The 21,791-nt window shown below is 47.2% G+C and overlaps 1 protein-coding gene across 2 annotated transcripts in view; it reads left to right on the forward strand.

The window, feature by feature from the left end:
- Nucleotides 1-2,875: 2,875 nt before the first annotated feature.
- LOC8029528 (ankyrin-3) overlaps nucleotides 2,876-21,791 on the forward strand; it is a 225,125-nt gene continuing 206,209 nt past the window's right edge. Inside the window, exon 1 of one of the 2 annotated variants that reach the window (XM_042292344.1) lies at nucleotides 2,876-3,400. In XM_042292344.1, the coding sequence (XP_042148278.1) occupies nucleotides 3,317-3,400 (84 nt within the window). In that variant the 5' untranslated portion in view covers nucleotides 2,876-3,316. The remainder of the gene's footprint in view (nucleotides 3,401-21,791) is intronic. The other variant, XM_042292345.1, reaches the window with a different exon arrangement.

Below are 21,791 nucleotides of genomic sequence, written 5' to 3' on the forward strand. Positions count from 1 at the left end.
CGTCGAACTTCTGACTTTTCAGAAATCGAAAGTTCGAAACTTTTCGAATTCTCTTGATCAATAAGTTCGAAATTCATCGACTTTTTGGTCAGTCAAGTTCGAAAGTTCGACAACCATCGAACCTTGCAGCGCAATAAGTTCGAAAGTTCGAAAAATATCGAATTTTATAGCGTAATAAGTTCTACGGTTCGAAAAGCGTCGAACTTCTTAACTTAACAAGTTCGAAAATTCGACCTCTGTCAAATTTTTACGATATAGACAATTCGAAAAATCGAAATCTTTCGAACCTTTCGATCCGCTTGATTCGATCATCGTAACTTCGATTCGATAAAAAGTTCGCGGCATCCCTAATCTCAACACTCCCCCCTCCCCCCCTTGCGCGGATGACAATTTTATCATCCGCATCCGATCCGCATCCGAATTGCATCCGCAAAAATTGTGGACCGCATCCGACCCTGCCAATCCTTGCATTCATTCTACATCATGAAATCAAGCGTGAATAGCAGATACAAAAAGCATCTGAAAAGTGTGGAGCACTGTTTACCCCCTTTTCCCGTATCTCAACACTCCCCCCCCTTGCGCGGATGACAGTTTGATCATCCGTATCCGATCTGCATCCGCAGACTTTGTTAGCGCATCCGAACCACATCCGCAAAATTCAGAACAGCATCCGACCCACATTCCATGGCAGAATACGGTGAAAGTCATTTCATTGTATCCTGTTTTATCGTATATCTAAAATAAGCGATCATCCTTCCGGAGTCACTCAGCCTCGCTGGAATTGGAAATATGATCGCAGATATAAGACCGTCTTGGGATCCGTGACACTGACTCTCTGTTCATAAGATGCACACTCAAAAGGAAGGAAATTTTAATATTCGTATTTTACTTCGTAAAATTTACTTTAATCAGACGCATATTTTATAAACGTGAAATTGAACAAAGGACAAGCTAATAACATTGTGTCATTTTATTTAGGCCAGACCATAAAAAAGTGGGAGAGGAAAGGCGTTCACTCACCACAGCAAAACACTTGTGTATACCTGGTAAGGCGCGAGTACACCACTGGGAAAATATCACAGTATCTAATACTGGCAAAACCTCCTATCGATTTCAGTTATTAACACGAACCCTCAACTGCGTGCTCGGAAACATATGCCTAAAAACCACCCAGTGCCAACTGTCGAAAAAAAGGAAACTCGCACACACGGAACGTTTCACTTGTCGAGGTTGCTGTGTAGAAACGAAACAGAATATCGTAGACATGGACGGATGCAGACTGGATCACCTCTCTTAAATTAATTCCCGCTCATGAGAAGTACCTCTGCGTTGGTGCAGTTGATGCTGGGATGGCAAGCACTAACTGCGCTACAAGAATGAGGTGCGGAAACTCGTGATGGCACAAGTACAACCACACCAAAGAGTCGAATTCAATCTTCTCGATCTATACTTGTCGGCTAAGAAGCCACTTGCAGGCTTCTACTTTCTTGTCGCTTGTAAGTTTTGGGTTTTCTTTGCCCAAAGAACGTTATCCGCTCCTCTGTGAAACAAGAACACGCTTTCCGGGGACGACTGATACTCCTGCATTTTTTACTTTTCTTATGGACAATATTTTGGCGAGATAGAAGGTTCTAAAATGACCTTTGGTGGAAATCAAATCTTTCTTGGCGTAAAAAATAAATCTATCCCCGATTGGCACCTTTTATCTAAGAGAGCAGTTGCCCCCGCAATACATTCGATGATGCACTTTTTTTATTTATTTATTTTCAAGATACTGCAGGCCCAAGCAGGAGTGGATGCGGTTTCTCTTCACATGATACCCAGAATTTATACATAAAAAGAAGAGGAGGGGCGATTAAAAAACACACAAACCGCATAAAACACAAATAACACTTAAAAAGCGTGTTCAATTGATCGTAGAAGTGAAAATACGGGGAGGCAAGGAGTTCCTATCTGTTACACGTCTGGGTAAAACTGAGTATTCAAAAGCATTTGTGCGAGAGAATATGGGAGTTATTTTTTGCCTATGGTCATGTCTAGTTTGTCTAGTAGATGATGGCTGAATGTAGGATGACGAGTCAAGAAGTTTGTGATACCAAAGCTGAAAAATGAATTTTAATCTGGCTAGCTCTCTGCGGGATTCCAGAGAGATGATGTTGTTAGTTCTAATTAATTCGGCAGGAGAGTCATGCCGGCGATAACGATTAAGTATAAAACGAACTGCTGGTCTCTGGACTTGCTCAAGTCTGTTAATGTCTTTCTTCGTAAAAGGATCCCATACAGTGTAGCAATAAGTGAGTGATAATTTATAGTATCACTCACTTATTCACTCTACACTCTGCGGTCTCACACGTTTATGTGCCGCCTCGGCAAAAAATGTAAATCCGGACCCACGAATATCCGCGTCCGATCCGCAATCCGCCAAATCTTTTTTATCTGCATCCGCCAGTTTAGTGAGGATATCCGCGGATGATCTGCGTTGTCCTTTGAATTGTAACTTTGCCTTAGAAAGCACTCTCAGCATGCTCCTTCGAACTAGGGTAATTTATCAAAAGGTTCATCAGCCGGCCTATTCAGCGGAAGTGCAAAAATAATTTACTTGCCTTTAATTACATACTAGCAGCTTACGCGGTCGTACTTTTTTAAACTTGCCGCTTCGAGCCCCGCGTGAGAAGCTGCTGCCATCTAGGAACGATATGACACAACGCCTAAGAGAAACATCCGCGTTTCATTCTTCCCGCGTCAGCTCCTCACTCGCCAAGTTCACGGATTCCCTCGCCACTACGGAGCTTCGAGCTCTTTCAGCGTATTTCACGGACTCTGGCAATAACCGCAGATTCGTTGAGAGTGTGTACGGAATTACGGAGGACTTGGCGGACTTCCCGTTCGCGTACAAACTTGTTGGCCCCACTTCAGCGACTTGTTCGTTCCCTCGCCACAGCTGACAGGGAAAGGAGAAAAGCGAGAGAGAGTGAAAAGGCAACCCTCGCTCTAGCTCTGAGGTGTTCGTTGGTTCGTTCCGTAAATGCGGCTCGTCGGTGGCTAGGAAGCAGCGGCGGCAGGCAACCTCGGAAAGAGACAGCCACTTTCGAAAACGCGTTTTCCCTTCCCAGGGCGTGGTACGTCGCGCGCAGCAAGATCCGACAACTATTCGGCTACGCACGCAGCGTGCCGGAGTGTCTTCGGCAGACCGGCAGTGAACCAGACAGTGTTCCGCCCTCCCTGGATTCACAGGAATCTTCAGGATCGTGTATCGTGCCCGTGTTTGTTGTGAGCTCGGCTGTGAAGTAGACGTGGTCGGTGTTGGGGTGGGCCGATGGCCATCACGGTGACGGAGAGGTCCGAAGGGCCGACCAATGGTCAGATACCCGGCACGGACAGCTCGCCTTTGCAGCAGCAGGTCAGTCCTCCTTTCTCAATGTTGTCTTCTACTAACGTTCTTGCTGGCGGTGAGCTTAGTCGGCGCAGTGACACGTGCGCGCTTTTAAAATGAACACATGTCGACGCGCCGCGCGGAACACACATACAGACTGACCTTGAGTCCCAACGCTTCCGAAAGCTTGACATTTTGTATTTTTTTCTTGTTCTTTTTTATCTAGCGCAATAATGAAAAATTATATTCCCGTTCACACTTAATTTGCAACGCTGTCAAAGCTGCTGGCGCGAGCATGGGGCTTCATCTCGTTGATCATTTGCACGCGTTCTGGCGTAAACGAAACCATAGATGAAGTCACGCGCTCGCTCAGTAGCTTTGACAGCATTGCTTGTTAAAAGAAAAAAAAAAAAAAAAAAAGAAAACAAGCTATTCCTTTTCAGTCCTCGACGAACTGTCTAAACTTTGGTCGTGCTCAAACTACGAATTTGCCCTGAAGAGGGGTCTAATTGTGCTGGCGCGCTCATAAATGCATTCGACAGGTGCTATCTTTTCGAGATATTGCATAAGCATGACAAGCTACGTCCAATGCCGGCAGCTTTCTTTTTTGCCTTTGGACAAATAATAATCGCGGACCTTGAATTTCTTGGAGTTCGATACAGAGTTGTTAAAGGTTCTCAAGTTGCGCTCGCACAACGATCAGAGCTGCGCAGGTGCTTTTCACGCTCTTGCATTACCTCGTAAAGTTGCCGAGTTCTTTCTCAGCTCAGAAGTCAACGGCACTGCACTATGTAAACTGACCCTCTACTGGGGAGACGCAATTAAAAGCCGCTCTATATCTGACAGGAGACAGATTTCCGGATTTATTACGATATTTTTCATTTTCTTGTTTATACTAGGCTCGTGTCGTTCAAAATGTGGAGCTGTCAGATGCAACCTTTGTAGCCGGAACACATGTAAGAGTGGAAGAGACGGTGCGGCGCGCGGACTTCCGTGACCCTCCGTGCGGTCGTGCCGGCCATTGTTGAGGTCCCCCCATCCGCGGTCCGCGGCCCACACTTTTCCCGTCGGGCGCGGACGTTGACTCGCGTTTCCAGCGGCATTCTTTTGCTCTTTTGTTTTCCCGGGGGGGAACAGCCCAGGGCAGGAAGCAGCGGGATTGGAATTGCTCACGCACTTTCTGTCTTCTCTTTTTGTGCATCGTTCTTGTGGCTTCGGCGTTAGGCCAGTTGAGCTCGCAAACAGCTGTACAGCTCATCAGTTACAGAATCGGGACGCGCACACTTTTAATGGGACCTTTTGACGAGGAAGCTTCCTTTCGATGAAAATTTACCGAAAGAAAATTCCGTGGTGTTTCGATAAAACGAGCGAAATTCTCTCGTAAGTCAGCGGGGAGTAGATTCTTATATCATCGTCTAGCGTGAGCTTTCTGCCTTAGATAACTACTTCGTTGAATGCGCGGCCAAAGCTCGGCAGAGAACAACGAGCTGCGTGCTAAAGGCGGAGCTACACCTGGGCTGGCTTGCTAGAACGGTGTCACAGCTCAAGCAGGGCGAAATAAAGCACTGCAAAGGCTAGGGCGCGCGAGCGTCTCGAGACACGGTTGGAGTCCCGCTCAGCTCGTGCGCTGGCTTTGGCAGTGCTTTCCTTCTGCTGTTTCTTAAAAGCCGCGGCCCTGAATCTTTAACCTGCCACCGACTACAAAGTGTCTAAAGAAAAAATCGTATAATTTTCAAGGACAACAGAAGCTTGCATCATTCCGAACAGCGACGAAGTTCAAGCGGAGCGTATAACAATAGAATATATTCAAGTAGGAATGGCGACATCATGACGGTACGGCGCGAGCGGCTGCGATTCGCACCTGTACTCATTCAAGTGCGCGAGTGCCGCTCGGCGTTCGAATCCTCACGGCCCAAGCTGTGTGTGTGTGATCTACGACCCCGAGCTGTGTTCAGCTGACACGCACTTAATTTACGCCAGGGCTCCTCCGGTAGCAGAGCGAGACCTAGCTCGGCGAACTCAAGGTCGTAGCAGTCTGGCGGAATACGCGTGCTGGGACGGTGCCAGATTTGTGCCGTTATGCACCCATTGTTTCCACTAAATTGTGTCCATCGCGAGTATCATGTGACTAGGAGGTACGATTCCGGGTTATAAATCGGCGCTTATCGGTTTTTATTTTACGTGGTCGAAATTCGAGCCAGATTGACGGCGGAACAAAGAGGGCTGCAAACAAGAAAGCAACGGTGCACACAAAGGTGAACAGAATTGAATATAGAAGATGCTTATTTTGTTGTACGACCCTACCTGATTACATATCCTCTTTAGAATTGACTTCAGCGTTTCCTCGGTGCCTTCATTCCTACGAAACCTGACAGTGTTTTCTAAGGTATCAAATATGGACTCGGTAAAAACGCCAAATGAATTACCTTTTTGGTGAGCAAAGCCAACCCGTCAAGAAATGTATTCGACGAATATTTATCTTCTTTTTTTTTTTCGGGAAGACAACGGGAGACCTACAACTGGAATCTGTTTAGCATCGTTCTCTCGTTTCCGCTATGAGCGTTCGGGAGAGGGGAAGCCGCTGACAAGACGAAGGGCGAAACAAGTCACGAATGACAATAGCAGTCCTTCAGGTACCGTTTTTGATCTTAGCTATCAGTTGGTCACTGGAAATCTCTCATAACTATCACACGTGAACCATCAAAAACATACTGGCTGAATAGTAAAATACTTAGCTCAAAAACGGTACAAAAATATATATGTATATATTCATGATGATACGAGAATATGTACAGAATGACGCCGGAAGTACATCCAAGATCGCCGACGCCAACCGTCTGCTTCGTCCATTCTTTCTATGGCTTGGCTGGGCCTTTCAATGGCAGCTGCAAGCTGCAGCCATTGTCCAAGCAGGAGTCGGCCGGATGTAACGATGGGGTCCTTCGACCCCCTCCGATCAAGAGACCGCCCCCTAACAGCTGCCTCGTGATTCGGCTGTCGATGTCCCCGACTTCGGAAGAACATTGACAGGTTTACCCCTGGCTGCCTTCGAACTCCAAACCTTTCAGACATAGGTGGCGCACTAAGCTTTACGAATAAGTCAGCCGTGCTGCGAGCGATCTGATGATTCAGATGGTTCATGCAGTCTGTCTGAGGCATGTTTCTTCCTTGTGTGACGGTACGAAAACTGCCTGTTCGACGCCTACACATGTATTAAGAAAACGTACTTCGATCATGTTTGAAGCCCCTCCGCACATAATCCTGTCACCGTGTCCGCAGCGAACGCCGTGTCTTTTGTATCGTGTATGAGCAGTGTGACCCGGCCTTTAGACTTTCAGAACATCATCGAATGTGCGTCCTGGCCGAGCAGGGGGAGGGAGGACCTCTATATCGTTGTGTTTCATGAAAGCGGACAAATGGACGACGACCCTCTTTAGTGATGGTTTTATCCATGCTCTGATCTCTTGGTCTGACCTCGTCGCTCTAATAGCACATCTAAGCTTTTGTGCGTAGTCACGGACAGCTGAAGAAACGCGGGGCGTAGCTTGTTTGAATTTCCACTTCTTGATTCGTTCGTCGGCTGGGACCGCATACCAGCGCCCGGTCATTGGCCGAAGAGGCTCTGCGAGGAGCGCGCGATATTTGGCTGCCGACCAATATTCCGTCTTCCGCAGCACTGATCGTGCGCAAAAGCTACGGCGGGGACGCGGGGAGCGACCGCCCGCCCCTGTGGCCTTGTCGTTACGGAGCGGCGGGGGGTCCGAGCGAGCGCACACAGTCGGGTGGGGGTTCCCATTGTTGTATAGGCAGCCCTAGTTTTCGCCCCGCGCCCGCTGTGTCCCGCTGGCAATGGAGTCGCGCCGGCGCAGCTCGGGAACTCCCCTGCCAGTCTGCGAGATCGCGGCGTGGGAAAACAAAAATGTTCGCGAGGCCTCTCTTCCCCCCCCCCCCCACCCCCCCTTTTCCAGTGCGCGCCCCCCAAAGGCATCGTCCTCCTCGTTTGCGAATGACAATCCAAAATGGTAGTCACAAATGCAGGGCGAGTTTTCGATACTGCACGTAGGCACCAGCTCGCTTTACAGGTTGCCTTTGGCCGGCACAAGTGGATCGGCGTGCTTGCTCCTTCAATGTACTTTCGTCACCGTTTTTCAATAAACCCTCCTGACATGAGGCGTTCTGTCTCCAAAATATAGCCCTTTTCACGACCCCTCTATCCAACCATGTCCAGAACCGAACTGCAGGCCCTAATTGCCGACATTACACGGAAACCTGCCAGAAATACGAACGTCTTCGTGAGCTCTTACACAGCGGACAGCGGAGAATTCAATACCCCGAAATCGGTCCCGGTATACTTTTATTCGCCCGAGCAGGAAAATCTCTTGACCAGCCAAAAATTCCACGAGACACGACACGCGCATTGAACTCGAGCTTTCTCTCCCTGCTTCCCGTGCGTACACTCTGTTGACCCCTAAGCTGACAGTGCAGTTGAAGTTACGTCCTCGCCGGACCAATTAGCCCCTTCCTTTCCTCATATAACCCCGCTCTCTCTGCGTGTTCATGGCGAAATCTGGGCATATGACTGGTGCAACGAGCGGGTAGTTTCAAACGCACTGTCAGCTAAGGGGTGAACGCAGCATAGGTACGATGTATTAGCTGCGGGACCGCGGCTTCAGGGATGAACGGAGTGTAGGTGCGCCGTCCCCCTTGCCTACCGCGCCGAGGCCGCGATGCTCGTCCCGTCGACCAGGAACCGGCAATCAGGTCCGGCACAACCTGAGCGTCACGCCTCCCAACGAGACGGGAAGAGAAAGCGGTCCTCCGTAAATAGCCCGGCCGTGTAACGAGTCTGGCGGCCACGTGCGTGCGGATACCTGCCCGCCGCGCCGACCGGTTTCTGAGCGGCTCTTTGATCCCGACCCAGATAGGGCGGCGGAGGCCGGCCGGCCACGCACCGCCCGCGCTCGGGACGTCCCGGAGACGTCCTCTCGACGGGAGGACCATGGCACCCCGCGGGGAACGCGAGTCCGGCCCGCGGGGCTTCGACGTTGCGTCCCGACGAACACCGCGGCGATTATTGCTCGTCGTCGCCGACGTTACACTAGGGGACCAAATGAGCAAATCACGTACCGAAGAAGAAAAAAAAAAATACAGAAAAAGAAAAACAGCGCATACTGAATTTTAAGAAAGCAAAACACAAACAGGGTACAGAGGCAGGTCCCCTGTTCGTGTTTTGCTTTCTTCATATCGAATATTATATCGAAACACGCTTCACTGCCTTTGGGCTTTTTGTCATTCACAGTCATCTTTTAGTGACGGTTGATTAAGCACAAGTGTGAGAAAGGCTGGTAGGATGGCATGTCTGCGAGAAGTTTACTTGTGAGTAGTTCAGCGATATGACAGGTCCAGGCGAGAGACCGTGGTAGAAAGTACAGTGCTTTCTGATGCCTTATGTTCGATTTATTGCTTTTAAATTTCATTTCATCCCAGTGAGTTGGAATTCAAAATGCGGTTTACCAAATTGGAGCAGGTGGAAATCTGGCTCATAGTTGGCGACCGTGGAGTTCCAACTGGGTAATCTGCGAGATGTACGACTTATTTCTACATGAGAGTAATGAGAGTAACAACAGAGTATTCGATGAAGTCCTTGTTGTATTTCATGCTCTCAGCGTCAACCTCATCAAACCTTCTTGTCTGAGTGGACGGTAAATCGTACTGCACAGATAGAACGCGGACTGAAGTCATATTTAGACACCTTACAATCCGCTTTCGAGAGGATACGGCCACAGCGACGCTCTTGTTCCGTCACGTCTCCGATATATTTAGGCGATAGATAGAAGAGCCACGAGCTAGCTGCGTGAGGGTAGAACTAACTTTCGCGGATCCGTATCAGGAAACAGGCGAGTTGGGGGGGTGTGGTGGTCAGAACTACACAGCCATGCCTCGCGGTTGTTTAGAGGCGGGGGAGAGTGCGGCGAGCGTGGCTGTTCCACAAGAACGGCGTATCCTCGTGTACGGACGAACGACGACATTCGGGCGTGGCTGTCCCCATTGCCCGGCCAGCGTTGCGAGAGCGCACGTCGCCGCCGCTTCGTCCACCGCTCGATGCGCAGCGTCGCGTCCTTGGCCCAATTGGGAAGCCACAACTGCCGCCGCCGGCAGGAAGCGTGCCGGCGCCGTCTTTTGAGAAGCAGCCGACCAGCGCGCGATCCCTGTAGCAGCGTTCTCCCGTGCACCGCGACAGTTGACGCGCGTCCAAGAGAATAGCACCGGTCACGCGTCACCAGTGTTGGGGGTAACTAGGTGCTTTTTTCGGTAACGTAGGAACGTACTTGTTACATTTTCAAAACTGAAACGGGTAACGTTCATTACGGTACTCATTTCGAATAACGTAGTTGCGTTACTAATTACATATTCTTCGCGGAACATAAAAAAAAAAATGCATTGCAGTTTTTGTTGTGTTTTTATGCGCCAATTCATAAAATTGTTCGCGTTTTTTTTGCGTTTTGATTCGCGTTTTTTTTCTTTCTTAGAGTATTTAGGTGTTCCATTTATATACTCGTAAAAAAGATACGGTAATTATGTTCAGTTTCTGGATGTGTAATAGAAAACCTGGTGGTAAACCTATTAATTCAAACTCGGACTTGGGGTGCGAGCCGGATGCATACAATATGGCGGATACTCAAAAAGGCGTAACGTTCATCGCGGTAATGCTGACGCTAACAGATGGATCTAATGTTTCCTAAAATATGGCACTTATGCATACCTGTAACGTCAAAGAGAAAAACGTGTTAATTCATAATTGAAAAAGTAACGCAAAAGTAACGTGCATTACTTTATAGCTCTATCGCGTTCCTTTTATTTTGGGGTAACGTAGGTCGGTAACGCGTTCATTTTATTTGAAAATAACGAGTAACGTATTTCGTTGTTTTTTTTTTTTTTCCGTAACGCCTACGACATTGCGCCTCAATGACTCGCCCGACGCCATCTTCCGCTCGATCTCTCGTGGGAGCTGCTCAAGTTCGCACTGAGCACTCCGAGGGAGTCTGGAGATTCTAGTAATGTATGACCTTACACTTCATAAAAATATTTCTGAATCCTATGACGTGACCTCATTCGCGAAAGTCGGCGTCTGTGTTTTTGTTGTCTGTGTCGGTTTGTAGTCTTGTGCGAATAGTGGATTTTGAGTCCGAAGCGAATTCGAAGCGAATAGGGGTTTTGGCCGAATATTTTCGATACCATTGCATAATGCTTAGACGAAAACCCAGCTAAACCTGTAAAGGTTATTCCACTTTTTCATTCATAAGCTAAGCTTAATCTATCTATATTTATGAACTGTTATCTCAGAAGGTCTGGTGTCCTGGGATGGCAAGTAAACGACGGATTTGACATAAAATGAATCCTATATAGATGGCCAACAATACCAATTGAATGAATTTACAAATCTTGATATATAAAATATTCTTTCTTTAATCTCAAGTTAAAAAAGAATGAGTCGCTTATGATGGACACAGGTTGTAAAAGCATCTCTGCCTAACATAGTATACTCTTTCATAAAAGTTTAATTTTGAAACTTTTACTGCAATGTAGATATACACATTCACAGTGTTTCCATTTATTTTCAATTACAGTCGACACGGGTGCTCCATCCCGCTTTGAATGTATGCTTTTCTTGAGCACGCAATTACGGTATTGTTTATCGCGGCGGCTTACCCCGTTAAGTGCGCTTCTTGGCGATCACCGATGTAATGCGGAGAAGTAACACCCACGGAGCTTACTTCCGCGGGTTTTGCTTCTCCGCAGCGCACCGGTGCTTAGTAAGAAGCGCACTCAGCGGGGCTAACCCGCCGTAATCAGCACTTCGAAAAACGCGAATAGTGCAGTTCTTTTCGAAGCGAATATCGAATAGTGTATTATTCGGAACTACTATTCGAAATTTCGATTATTCGCACGACCCTATCGGTTTGCTTTTAGGAGGAGAGGGCGAAGACGAGCTGTTTTACTAGCATGGTGCTGGCGTTAGCGAGCTGTTTTAGTAGCATGGTGCTGGCGTTCGAGTAACTTTTCAGAGACGCATTTTTGTACATTTTTTGCCAAGACCCTGTAGTTGCAAACGTATTGCATTGCTGCAAACGCGCATAAGACCTGTCTAAGGTCCTATTTCTACTCACTGAACGACATCAGCTGTCAAAGTGAGGATTGTTGAAAAGTCCCTGTTACCGTTCCTCTCGCTGCCAATTGTCGGAAAACGGCAAAAAACGACCGAATGATATTGTAGTAGCGGACAGCTTAGGGACTCCCGTGAGTGGTAAATCTTAGGGCTTCTGATTATTGCACCGCAGCCTGTGACATTGAAGCATTAGCCGTTAAGAGCGCTGAAGACCGAACCGCAAAGTAAGAGACGTAAACATAATTACCAAAGCTTTTTTTTTTTGTGTGTGTGTGTGTGTGTGTGTGTGTATGTGTGTGTGTTTGTTTGTTTGTTTGTTTGTTTGTGTGATTTTAAGTAGACTAAAACCGAACAAAGGGTGCAGCCTGACTGGTTTAAGGTACAGGATAAAAGGGTTGCGGCCCAGGGGCCCCGGTCCTGGGGGTGCCCCATGTTGCAGGTTGGAAAATAAATAAACAAAAAATACATAATTTATAGGAAAAAAAATCAAACAAAAATTTTATAATGCAAAAAATACATTGTGGAAAAAATTTCCACAGCATTCGAAAAGAGAGGCATGACAAACGTAATGGCACTGCCAGCGAAAGCAAACAACACTGCGCGGCGAGCTTCTTTGGTTGGTGTAAAGAATGTTCCGATCACTTTAACGTGACCGGCGCCTCTCGCTACTTCTCCGCGTTCTTTTCAAAAGCGCTTTCAGCGAAAGAAGGCGCGGAGGAGCCCCCAGCGTTCTGGGGTTTTCATCCCTTTTTAGAGAAAGAATAGGGAAATCTCGTCAATGCCTTCTCCCTCTGTCCTATGCAAGGTCGTGCTAAAATGTTCTACTGCGTGCGAACACATGTTTATGAAGCGCGGCCTTCGATGCTCCTATATAGCGAAGGGGACAGAGCTGTCGTCTCCGCGGCAGTCTCAGCGAAGTTTGTCCTAATAGACCTATTGCAAAATTACCCAAGCGCCAAGGAGAATGCAGGGATTGGTGTTCCACGCGCCGCACGTGCTGGCGTCAGCAGTAGTAACTTTTCTAAAGCAAATACCTAAAACAAATGACATCTTGCACGCGCGTTCGTCAAAGCTGTATTTCGGTTATTAACTTCCAATCTTTTATACTGGGAACGCACGCTTGTGGCGCGTGGAACACCAATCTCTGCATTCTCCTTGATGCTTGGGTAATGTAGCAATAGGTCTATTGAAGTCAGAAGAAAGACCTGAACCTGACTTTTTTTTTTATGAAGAATTTTTTGCCTCCGTTTTAGGGACGTGGGCCTTGAGTCAAGTCTCTATGTGAGCGTCTGCCACGAGCCACCCTACAATCCGCCACCGGAAAAAATATAGTTCACCACTTCTAACCCAGAGCGCTTTCGTTGACCTATAAATAGTAATTTACTTGGAGTAATCACAAAACATGACCTGTTTTTTTTTTTTTTTTTTTGAGCGATGATTTTGTTGAAGGCACGAATGCAAAAATATAAATATAACATCGAGTTTCCAAAACGTAATGCGTTAAACAATCATATCATCATCGTCGATGTTGTCGTCGTCATGATCATTATCATCCTGAGGAACCTCAGAAGCAACCTTAGCCCAGGGCTATGGTTGCTTCGGACTTTGGGTGCAGTTGGTGTCCGCCGGCTGAGTGCGGCTTTCTGGGCAGAGCCCGGACGACAGGCAGGAGAGAAGGAAGTCGGTTCCGATTCCGAACAGACTATACGTTGTCGTTTACTACTAACAGAAATTTGCTTTAAACACATTACCGTCACTTCCTGAGTCCAGCTCAGTTTATCTCTTTGACCGACCTCTCTGTCAAGAAACGCATCATTTCTTTCTTTCTTTTTTTTTCTGGCATCTCTTCCTCTTATGGGAACCCATGGGTGCTTGTTAAGGGGGGACATGGGTCTTTGGAGTCAAAAACTTCCTAAAACTGCCTTCTTTTGAAAGCGGCGATGGCTGTTGTTCTTCTGAATCTACCAGGCTTCTAATTTCGTGGATGAATATTTGAGCTATAAATCAATTTATAATGTCTATGCGGGCTGAATGTGCATTAAAGTTGACTCTAAAACATTGTTTTCACATAACACAATTGTTGGACTCATTGAAAATTTGGAGAAAGGATATCTCAGCATCTAAAGCAGTCAGAAGTATAACCTTTCTTGAAATGTGTTGCTAAATATGTAAAGCATACAATGTTGAGAGCAAATTTTTTAATACAAGTCTAGAAAATTGTTTATTTGATCTTTTGTTTAATTACTTGTTAGCCATGTATTGAGCACTGAACTTCAATATGTTGTGAAATCACTAATAATTCATTTATCTTAAAAACATTTCCAACATTGTATTCTTTACACTTCGTAGTATCTGGCCATGTGTTAAGAAAGGTATTTTGTTGAGCAGTTTTTTCTATATCATTCCTCCAAACAAAGGCGGGGAAGTTTTAATTATCTTCAGGAAAATTCTACTGACTGAAGAAATTATTAGATATATGAAATCAGCACAAAAAGCTGAACAAGCGTGTGCAGTTTCATTGAGTTTGGTCATAAAATACGAAAACAAAGCTCCAAGACCAGTGTTCTTATGGGAGAAATCACCAGGCCCTGAACGTCGTGCAGCCCCGTTGCTCTTCGGCTGTCATTGCTTTTAAAGCTGACGACCGCGTGCCCGCTTCCGAGAGTTCTTACGTGCATCGCCGCGTCCCTTGGCCGGCTCCGTCGATCGGAGCACTTGGAGCGAAAGCTCGTGCTGCAGAACCGAGGGATAATTCCTGGGTTCGATCCTCGCCCGTACCCGTTTTGATCAAAATGGGCATCGCACTGGCGCGCGGTCGTGTATAATCACTAGCGCGTGATGCAGGTTCAAGACCCCAGATTACCGTTCAGTGAACCGGATAAATTGCCCGTCTAGAAGCACCAGATTCTCATCAAGGCAGCCCAACATCCCCCGGTCTAAATATCCATTAAAAAAAGGGGGGCTTATTGTTGTTGTTCTTCTTGGGACATCCTCCTGGATCAAGTTTTTTTGTGCAGCCGTGATGTGCTCTGTCAGTGTGAAATCCCAGAGCGAACGATGAGCCATAATACATGTGACCGTTGTGCATATTAAGATTTTTTTTATTTTTTTTTTAAGGGGGGGGGGGGGGGGAGAAAACTTTACGCTAGGGTTAAACTTCGAACTTACTAACTACATGGAAAGTTGTACAGCCAAAGCTCCTTAACACAATCGTGTTTAGCCTGTACAATATCAAGAAACTGAAACCGCACGCTAGGAGTTTTTCGGTTGCTTGAAACTTATTCAGCGCTTCTGTTGTAACAACAGATCCACAGTAGTGCTGTGGCTAAAACTGCCGAACTGTTGCCTTGTTAAGGGGTGTCCAAACAGGACACTACAAAAGGCACGACTCCGACAAATCGTAAAAATGGAAGCGGACGCGCCCGCTTCGCGCCCGCTTCAATTTTCACGATTTGTCGGAGTCGTGCGTTTTGTAGTGTCCTGTTTGGACACCCCTTTAGCGTACTGGCTGATGCGTGTACCGGCTTCCTCCGGGCACTTTAGCACTGCTCCGGTGGATGGACCTAATCATCGCGCGTCGGTAGACAGGGTGGTTTAAGGCGGTGGGAATTATAGTGCGTATATTGCAGTCGTGTAAACTCTTTACGCCGACACAATCGTTTGACTCTTGTTGAGCCTCGCTTAATAAGGTCTACTTTAACGTTGGGCGTGGCGAAGCTCAAGCAGACCAGTATTATTCGACGATGAATCAACCGAGATAAATTATCCTCGTCCCTATTGTGACCCGGAAGTTATTAAGATATCATCTCTTTGCGTGCGTGCGGGGGTTGGGGAGGAGGAGGAGGAGGAGGAGGAGGAGGAGGAGGAGGAGGAGGAGGAGGAGGAGATTGTCTGCGAAGGTTTGCTTTCTCTTGAGTTCCTGCGTTTGCTATGTGAGACTATTCCATGCTTCGTTTGTACGACTTTTTTTTATTGCTTTTGTGAGGAAGTTACGGTTATATCTACGGGAATTATTTTTCATCTTGTTCCCGGATCTTACTTGCGTACAGCCAGCTACATAACGATAAAGGGGCGTATCGATTGGGCTTTATTGGCTGAAACTTTATGGCTACTCGAGGGAAAGGCGGTCTCTGGCTTGCATGGAAGCTGTTGAGTGGAAGGTTTAGCAAGAGGAGCGAAGCGAGGGCCTCCAGCGCTGACTTTCTAGCGTACTGCTATTCAAACCAGGTACGTTCCACAAGAATTCCAGATTGCCCGCCGCCTATTATAAAATGAAAAAAAAATATTGTTCCCGAAAAAAAAAAAATCATAAATCTAGGTTTTTTACAGCGTTATATGTCTTCGACCTCCAACTTTAACCCATTTTCCTAAAGAACTCCGAATACGATGAAACACACGTGAGTCAGTTTTCCCGCTGCTCTCGTAGGCGCCATCTTGAATCCATAATCATCACACTAATAAAAAAAGAAAAAAAGAAAGAAAAAAAACTTAATTTTCGCTCGCGATCTATATCTGCACACTAGAGAGTGGCAGGACCTAAAGGCCCCGTTAATCAGATGGAAGGGAAAACGGATGAAGAACAGGACATGGGAAGACAGGGAGGTTAACCTTCGGGGCCCTTTCGCGTTACGCGCGTTCACACTGTTCATACGTCACTCAAAAGAGAGTTTACAGACAGTGTCTGAAGCGTGTTTCTTCTTTATATTACGGTCACATTGGTGGCGCATCTGCTCGCTCCAGGAAGAGGCGTGCCGTTCACGGAGGATCATGAACTTGACGGCCGGCCGTCCTCGACCGCGAAACTCTGCGCCGTTCGTCGCGAACGACGACGCCACGACGGAATCGTCGAGGAGCGATGGCGAGGAGGGACGCTGCGGGATCTGAGGCCGCCTTTGTTCACCCTTCGCCGCTCACGCCGCAGCCAGGGCAAACCCCCCACCACCACCGGCGCACTTTGCTTTTGGCCGTGGCGGCGACGAGCGCCCGCTCAAGCACACTGCGAACGCCGCTTGGTCGTGGTGTTCGTGTGCTGCAAGGGGGCAGGATAGGGCGAGCGGGGCTACGCGAATGCCTGAATACGCGCTTCCAACTGCGTCGTGGCTGCGTTGCGCAGCGTTCACGGCGTGAGCGCGATTTAGGTGCTTCCTCTTCGTTGTCTTTCATCTTTTCTTCCGCGCTTTCTTTGGCTTTTGCCCTCCCCGTGACCCTGCGTGGTGTGAAAGTCAGTGCCCTCGGAATCGGCGGGCATTTCGCGCGAGTGCAGTCGACAGTGGTCACCACCCCCCTTCCTTCTCCTCGAAGATTATATCCGTGCAACCGGTGTTCAATAACATTCCGGAAAGCGCGCATCGCGGCCGAAATGACGCTCATGTTGAGAAGCTATAATCGGGGATGTAATAAAGGGTTCCTCGAACTTTGGCGGACAGACATTTTGTGTTTTATTGTTTGTTTTGGGTTGTTGTTGTTTTTAGCTAGGGGATCCCAGACTTCTGGGCTTCCGGGGTGAAAAAAGCAAAAGCAATGGTTTTCAAGATGCTACCTTGCGTAAGATTTACATCCTTTTAATATTACGGTATCCTAGTTTCACCGCGGCCTTTCGGGGTCGGTGTCCGAATATCCTAACGTGCGCGTCAGGATAAAAGGCTTGCGGCGAGCTCCTGCGTCCCGAGTTCAAATCTTATCCCTGACCTATTTCGATCTGGACCGATGTTATGCCGGCGTCCATTCGTTCCATTAGTATACCACCTGATGTGCGTTTAGATTTCCCAGGCTCGTTGAGCCAATAATCCAACTGCCACTTTTTTTTTAAATTATTTTTATGCTGCGGTTTTAGCAGCCGGAATTTCAACAGAAGCGAATTTTCAACGCCTGGCCATCTTTGAAAGGGGCTTCAAGTGTGATAGATGCATTGTATGTGATATGATATTACAGGCGACTGAACAGAGAGGACAGCTTTCTTGCCGTAGGAGGGGCGTGAAGTTACGCTGCTATGTATTCTTGAACATGTCAGAAATGTGAAGTGACAACGGGAATGAATAGACGAACGATGGTTGCTATACCCGGTTAGTATGTCGGTGGCTTTCGTAGCGGCCTGTTGCTTGTGGTGGTGTATCGTCTGACTCGTTCCGCATCCGAGCGTTTGTTTTTAGCCACTACCAAGAGCGGGTGTAAGCTCCCGTGAGCGCGCTGTGTTGTCTGTCGGCCCGACGCCATCGCTTCCGGCAGGACGACTCATGAATACCGAATCGAGTTCCCAGGGCCGACTTGTTTGAAAAACGCGTTGCTCAACCAGACTCGTGCTCTGAGGGGAAAGAGTGGTTATACCGTGCCACCCGTGCGCGTTGTTTCAGCGAGACGGGCGCGCATATTTGCCAGCTGCCGTCGGGTCGTGTTCTATGACGCTGATCCGTCCAGTATAGTGGCGAGGGTAGCGTTCGCGACTCCAGCAAAACGGACGGCACCTAGTGGGAAGACACTAAACTGGTCGCGGAACAGGTCGTTTTGAGATTTCTGCCCGTCCCCGGTGGCTCGTGTGATTGCATGTCGGCGGCTATCGCGATACCCGCCGAATCAAAGCGAGGAAAGTTGCGTCGGTTGTGTTCAAAGCAACGAAAACGACAACAATGACAGGGCCGCGAGGGAGAACCGTGACTCACAATGGCGTAAGGCAGTGGTTCTGAAATGGGAGTCCGCGAAGGCATTGTAGGCGTCCGCGAAGCCCTGCCTCATCAGTCAAGCCCGGCAATAAAAGTTGTATTTTTTTAGATTGAGCAGAAACGTTTCAATTTTCGGGTGAGTTTTCTGGTGCGTATGTCAATGAGAGAAGTCTACTTCACACTAGCCCTTAGTTATTTCCACTTATTAAATCATTATCGTAGTTAACCTATGCATTTCCCTTCACCTCACCACGAACGGGGTCCTCCTTCATCTCTGCCGATCCACAAGGGGTCTGCGAAGCATCATTAGTTGAGAACCACTGGCACAAGGAACTGTGCGCCCCGCGTTGGTTCCCACGTTGTGTAGGTCGAACAGTTGTACACGTGACTCTGTCGTTACGGTTGTAGTATCAGCGTGCTGGCTGTGTTGTACACGTTCCTCAAAAAGAGGAACGAAAGCTCGTTCCTCGTTCCTTCTAAATTTTGGAACGCGTTCCCGTTACAAGTTACATCTCTGAGAAAGGAACGCGTTCCCGTTACAGTTTAAAAATGGAACGTTTCGTTACATATACGTTACATTTGTATTTTGCTGAGAACCATATATGGTTAGAACAAGCAAAGTTTTCTTTTTTTATCTATCCCATCAAATGAGAACATACGAATTTATATGTCGTGATGGAATTGGGCACCAGGAGAAGAAACCAAGCGGAATCAAGGTTTTATTTGTTGATATATTCAAAATTAAAAATCTCAGCTTTTAACCATATTCACCTGTGTGGTGGACGATTCCGACGAGCCATATGCAATGTTACCCCACATTACACGAGCGTTTTACAACCTCACACGTTTCAATTAACAGAGTCCCGTGTTAGAACTTAACAACAGTTGCTTCTCAAGGTTGCTGTTCGCAAGACGAACCAGTGAAGGGGAGGGTATGCTTTTGGAAGGTCAGTCTTAAAAACTACAAGTAGTTTTTTGTGAAGGTTGGATTCGTTGTTCAGTTTGAAGGTGGGGGACAAAGGAAGAAGGAATAAAGGTTAATTTTTGTGTATCGTTTAAGTGACCAATGTTGGGATAAAAAATTGCATTCGATGTCGGGTAACCTGTGATTTTGTTGTAACTGTAGGTCTCGTTATGAAAGTTCAGAAATGGCTGTAGTCGGCCTTAGATTTCTGAGCGTACAAAAATTCGTGAAAGCAAAAAAAAAAAAAAAAAAAGAAAGACGTAGCTGAGTTTGAAACGTCCGTCTTTGTGTCTTGTCGTGCAACTAAAGGTTTAGCTTTTTGTACCGCAATGTCAAGCACTAAAAAAAAAACAAAAAAAAAACATTAATGTTTACTCATTTTCCAGCAACCGACTGTTACCAAGCGAGGATCACACAATATAAATCCTAAGATAAGTAACCAAAACGTGAACGAGTTAAAAACAATATTATCGTAAAGATATAGCTTTTATACATTTAAAATTTCCCTCGTAAAAATAGAATAAAAATGGCCCCAATGAACGAAAAAAGGAACGCCGTTACTCTTTCCGTTCCAGTAAAAATGTAACGAGTTCCCGTTCCAATTCCACCGATGCAAAATGAAACGGCAGCGTTCCTTGGAACGCCGTTCTGTACAACACTGCGTGCTGGCAACCTACGCAACCTTGTGAACCAGACATTGTGCGTTCATCAACATCCGTTAGCGCGATCGAAACACAGTAGATGATCCTCTCATCGCTTCCCCGAAGAAGGCCAAACATCTGGAAGCTCGCTTAGGCAAACACACAGCTTCCTCCTCTTCCACCTTCTATTCTGTCCACCGTTGCCTGATTCCTCCTCCTTATGTTGAGGAGGATCTTCTGCCTTGCAGAATCTCGAGCGTTGTGCGTTGAGCTGGCGCGTGGTATGGCACGACCTGTTTTTGACCGCCGTATTTGCCCGAAAATGGCGACCTCTATAGGTATCTGGAGCCGCGAATAGCCTCTTCTAATCTGGCTACACCTGAACTGAATGGCTTTAAAAATTATTTTTAAAAAAGCACACAGTCGTTAATGAAGCAAGCTATTCCGCCTGCGTATGTGATACCCAGTGGCCGACTTTCGCAGAATCATGTATACGTTGACTAACTTCCACTTTTGTTTGTGAAGCGATCTCAGCCTAAATAAAATGAGGGATTTTAGAGTAGCTGTGTGCATATGGGGAGAAATAATAGATGGTGTATTTAAACTAAATTTTCGTCTTAAAACCGGTACCCGCAAACTCAATAACCAAAGAAAGAGAGAAAGAAAGAACTTTAAGAAACTAAGAAATATAAAAACAAAAATAAAATCTATTAAATTAACGAAGAACGTATACAGTGCATGAAATGTTCAAAGCAATTATAACATCCGTTTTCTCCACGTGAACACTCGCCCGATCTGATGTAGTCCTTGTATCATGTGGCGCCTTTTGTACCACGAAAAGTGCAGTCATGCGACAATATTTCTCAGTGCCAAAGAGGCGACATTTTCTAGTAACTACAGAGCGGGGCACAGTTAGCCTAAACAAGCAATCGTTAGATTTTCTTATTTTGCTCTCATAACTCGAAGGTTAAAAGTGGTCAATTCATATTAAGATGGTATACGTGCCTACTCGACTCACAAAGCTAAGTGCTACACGTCAACGTTCATCGCTACATTGTTCACATGCAAAGCGAAAGTGCCGATGTCGTGTTTACGCTATAACCGTGCGTCTTCCAGTATACCTTGTCACGCGCGCAGATGTAATTACACGCTGCTCCCCCAGTTGCACACGTACCCACCGCCCTCATAATGGCGAGTCGTTCCCGATGACTCCCATGCGCGACAATCACTCTGCGACTACCGTTAACGCCTTGTTTTAATTTATTTTTATGGCTTTTGAGGTTTGCGGCGGCTTCAGCGGCGGAAGCGGCAGCTGTGCCTCGCCAACGCGCGATCCCGTGGCCCGACCTTGGACGCTGCCGTCTCTTTATTACGCATTCGATGAGAGAGGGACCGTCTCACGAACTGCCTCGGACCTGGCACATCCGACGGACCGAGCAAGCATGCCCGGGATATTTTATTCCGTCTCGCCCGTCGGATCCTGTTGGCTTCCTTCGGACGGGAGAGAGTCGCCCGCCGTGACTGCTCGATGCGCTACGGTCTCAGATCGGAGGTGTCCCAACCCCGGTCCGCGGGCCAAACCCGGCCGGGGGCCCGCAGGCCCGCCCGGGGGCCCGCAGGCCCGCCCGGCACGAATGTAAGCGCGAGTTAAGAAATGGCGCAGCGACAGAGACGACCGCGTAAATGAAGATACCAGGGGAAACGAGAGAAAACCACCTACCGTAAGGTGTGTCTTCTGGTCATATTATTAATTGGACATCGTCATCCCCAGCATGACCATATCAAGAATTCGGTCGTTCCGAAGCATGGAATAGTAAATAATAAGAATGACTATTATAATCTGTTCCCTGTTTTCGTATATTTTTAACCACGTATGTTAAACTTCTTTTGCGTTCCTAGAGAGAGAAAAATTGGTTTATTGGAAAGTTGAAGAGGTTATCCCGCGGAGATTGGCAGGATGGCTACGTCACACTTGGGGGAGGGAAAGAGG

This window comes from Ixodes scapularis, unplaced genomic scaffold, assembly GCF_016920785.2.
Source record: "Ixodes scapularis isolate PalLabHiFi unplaced genomic scaffold, ASM1692078v2 PGA_scaffold3__209_contigs__length_174095766, whole genome shotgun sequence".
NCBI lineage: Eukaryota > Metazoa > Arthropoda > Arachnida > Ixodida > Ixodidae > Ixodes > Ixodes scapularis.